Source organism: Enhydra lutris, unplaced genomic scaffold (genome assembly GCF_002288905.1).
Source record: "Enhydra lutris kenyoni isolate GAN:26980312 unplaced genomic scaffold, ASM228890v2 scaffoldscaffold34, whole genome shotgun sequence".
In the NCBI taxonomy this organism is placed as follows: domain Eukaryota; kingdom Metazoa; phylum Chordata; class Mammalia; order Carnivora; family Mustelidae; genus Enhydra; species Enhydra lutris.
In genome coordinates this window covers 10,626,085-10,629,942 of record NW_019154118.1, presented here as the reverse complement: position 1 = coordinate 10,629,942, position 3,858 = coordinate 10,626,085, and the positions used below count along the sequence as shown (strand labels likewise).

At 39.9% G+C, this 3,858-nt stretch overlaps 1 protein-coding gene across 1 annotated transcript; it reads right to left on the bottom strand.

The window, feature by feature from the left end:
* Positions 1–838: 838 nt before the first annotated feature.
* Positions 839–1,777, bottom strand: LOC111153813 (olfactory receptor 8B3-like). The gene has a single exon (XM_022513061.1). The coding sequence runs from the start codon at positions 1,769–1,771 to the stop codon at positions 839–841; it is 933 nt and encodes a 310-aa protein (XP_022368769.1). The 5' UTR covers positions 1,772–1,777.
* Between the last annotated feature and the right edge of the window lie 2,081 nt (positions 1,778–3,858).

Genomic DNA, 3,858 nt, shown 5'->3' with positions numbered 1-3,858 from the left:
GTAAATACGTTTTGTTGATCAGCTACGTGCTACTTTGACTGCCTAAGAATAAAACCAACTCTTTGCCAAAAGAAGCCTCCAGCAAAATGATTACAGATGCAAAATAGATTAAAAATAATAGTCTTTATTAAAACTTCTATTTCTGCCACTTAAAAAATGATATATTCTTGGGGCACCTATGGGGCGCAGGTAGTTAAGTGTCCAACTCTTGGTTTCAGCTCAGATTGTGATCTCAGGGTCCTGATCTGAGTCCTGATATTGGTCTCCATGCTCAGCACAGAGTCTGCTGGGAATTCTCTCCTCCTCTCCCTCTTCCCTACTCCCTCTAAAGTAAATAAATTAAGAAAAAAACAGATATATTATTGCCAATCAGAGCAAAGAAACAGGAGTATACACATACTATCACACTATCTGATTTGTGCTTCTAATAGCAAGTGGCTGATAAGAACAAGCCCAGTGCTACAGTGTCAATTCTGTTGTTGCTCAATTCAATAATTTAGAGACTATTCATCTTTTTCCAGTGGAAAAAAGAAGTTTAAATGAAAAAAATTTTAAACTCAGATATTACATTCCTGTTGATAAACAGGAAAAAATTGAAGGCATTGTGCAAATGATGAAAAAAAAAGACCTAGTAAATTACAGAGAGAAGACCCAAATCTCTTTGACTATGTTCAGAAAAAAATAGGCGAAGAAGGCTACCCCTGAAAATATTTTCTTGAAACACATAAAAGCTCCCTGCTGAAAACACACACACACACACACACACACACACTAAACAAACAAACAAACAAAAAACCTCCCTGCTGTGTAACTAACAGCAAAGAGACATTCTTTCCTATTAAAACTGTTTCCTACTCAGAATTTTCCCAAGGGCAAGTTTAACATCTTTGTTTCTCAAGCTGTAAATGAAGGGGTTCATCAAGGGAACTGTGTTAGTGTAAAAGATAGAAGAGATTTTCCCTTCATCCATAGACCCAGCAGAAGATGGTTTAAGATACATAAAAGCACAGGAGCCAAAGAATAGAGAAACAGCAATTATGTGGGAGCTGCACGTGCTGAAGGCTTTCGACCTGCCCTCAGTGGAGCTCATGTGCAGGATGCTGGATAGGATGAAACCATAAGAGACAAAAATGGTAACAGTGGGCACAATCACATTGATGCTCAACACAATGAAAACCACCAGCTCATTGACATAGGTACTGGTGCAGGAGAGCTGGAACAGAGGGAGAATGTCACACAAATAATGGTTGATGGTGTTTGCATCACAGAAGGTCAGTCTCAGCATGCATCCTGTGTGAGCCATGGCACCCGAAAATGCCATTAAATATGAACCAAGTATAAGGATGGAACACACTTTGGGGGACATGGCAACATTATATAAGAGTGGGTTACAGATGGCCACATAACGATCATAGGCCATTGATGTCAGTACATAAGCTTCAGAAATAGCGAAAAAACAGAAAAAGTAAAGCTGGGTCATGCATCCCCTGTAGGAGATAATATTCTTCTTTGATGTGAAGTTAATCAGCATTTTGGGTGTAAACACAGAAGAATAACAGAGGTCTATGAAGGACAAATTCAAGAGGAAAAAGTACATGGGGGTATGCAGGTGTGAATTGAGCCCTATTAGATTTATCAAGCACAAATTTCCCAACACAGTGACCACGTACATGACGAGAAAGAGACAGAACAGGGGGAGCTGGAGATCTGGAAGGTTTGTGAGCCCCGCCAGAATGAATTCAGTCACAAAGGAAGAATTTCCATGAGCCATTCTTCTCAAAGGGGATCTGTGAGCACAGAAAGAAAAAGTTAGAAAGAGAAAAACCCAGATTTTTCCACCATATCTCCTCTCCCAAGTGTGGTGTATGTAGAGGGAAGATAAAAGACTAGTCCAACCTGGACCCACAAACTCTTTTACCATTATTATGAGACTGAGTGACTCAGACTGCTCCTTATTGGGCTCTGTAAACTAAGTAACAAAGAACTTCAAAACAGTCTATAGAGTAAAGGGAAATACTGCCAAATGTAAATGTAACAGTTGGGAAAAAAAAAAAAAAAAGATAAGGGAGAAGTTTGCACCAGGACAGAATTATCTTTCTCTCCTCAATCATTTTCATTCACTTGAGCCCTCTCTTCAGCAATAAAACTGGAAGCTGAGACCTGGAGCTGGCTTCTATGCAGATTGGACTTGGTGTGGTGGAAACCAAGTAGATTGTTTCTAATCCAAAACTAAGGGACCAGTCTACGGGAAGTTACTGCTCCATGTCACAGAATCAAAGTCACAAATCTGGAGTAGCAAGAGTTTTCCCACGGAGAGGAACTTAATGACGGACAGAATGCATTTTTGACCACCACCTACAATTTCTCTGAACACTCCCAGCTCCTGACAGATTTTTCTCAATTTCACTTGGGATTCAGGACTGCAAAACTGGGGAAAGTGACATACCTTTGATCCTCAGACCTCCATCTCAAAAAAGGAGGACATGAATAAAAATGAAATTTAGAAGTTCACCCACCTTAAGCCAGAAAACTTTGGTGCTTCCTTATTATTGTTATTACTCCCATTGTCATGGAAGGACAATTTCAGACTGTGAGATTTGGTTCCTCAAAGAAAATGCAGCCAACACTTAATTGCTGATATATGCTAGAAAATCATTTAGAACTGTAGATCATAATTTCTGATTATGACTTTGAGTTCCCTTAAACAGTAGACAAAAACAGTCTTTACTATTATCATTTTTGCCACTTGGTAAGTCACAGAAGATATAATGTGAGTGTGATTATATAATGTACTTGGTTGTAAACAAGGCAGAATCTTGCTCAGTGTCTTCCCCAAGGAAAACCTCTAAGTGTAATCAGAAACTGTGGGGATTCTATAAATACCCTGGACCATAATCTGTCTTCAGTTTCTTAGGGATTCAACAATTTGATCAATTTTTCCCTTCCCTGTAGGGATCATACCTCCCCTCAGGAATAGCCAAGACCCATTTCCCATTCTGCAAACTGGTGGAAGAGGAAGCCTTAATCTCTACTTTTCTACATGACACACTAATTCAAAACCAATTTGTATACTGATTCCCTTTATAAGAAATCTAGAAACTGGCTAAGACGGTCAGGCACCCAGTGCATGCATGAAACCAGACATATTGAAGCTTTTAGGAATATTCGAGATAACCTCTTGTCATAATACCTACGTTGGCATAGCACATGTGATTGGGACAAAAATCCCCCAGTTCCTAGCTACTCCCTGGAAAAGGAAAGAGGTGTACCATACATCCAAAGCCTCAAGTTGTTTAGGAGCTACCCATAAGACTAACTTTTGTACTGTATGTCTCAGAAAGGTGAGGGGACATGGAACATGGCATAGTTTAGCTGCACAAGGTAAGAGAGACCAGAGACTGCAGTTTGGGTTGGAAATCACAATAGCTACCTACCCACCACACACACATACCACTGGCTCAGCACACAGCTAGCAGTAGAAAACTCTTTTCCTCCAATCATGTATCTAATGACCCAACTTATTACAGAATAAGTTGCCTGAGGAATTGGCTTCAGTCTTGCTTGTTTTGTTTTAGGGTGCTGATGGGACCTGACATACTCCAGAAGAAATGAAGCAAAAAGAACAAAGTAAAGTCGGATGGAATGACGAGAAAAGTAAGAGGCTCCCACCATCTGGCCAGGCTTACTGTGTGGGTCTTCTCTAGTGCAAGGCTAGTCCATTAAGATTAGGACAGGTAGATATTTTGTCTAATGTCCAGAAACAAGCCCAGGGAGTCTCAGTATTTCCCCAAACAGACAATATAAATCTCCACAAACTGTCCCTAATGAAAGGAAATATATCATTTACCTGACTTAGAA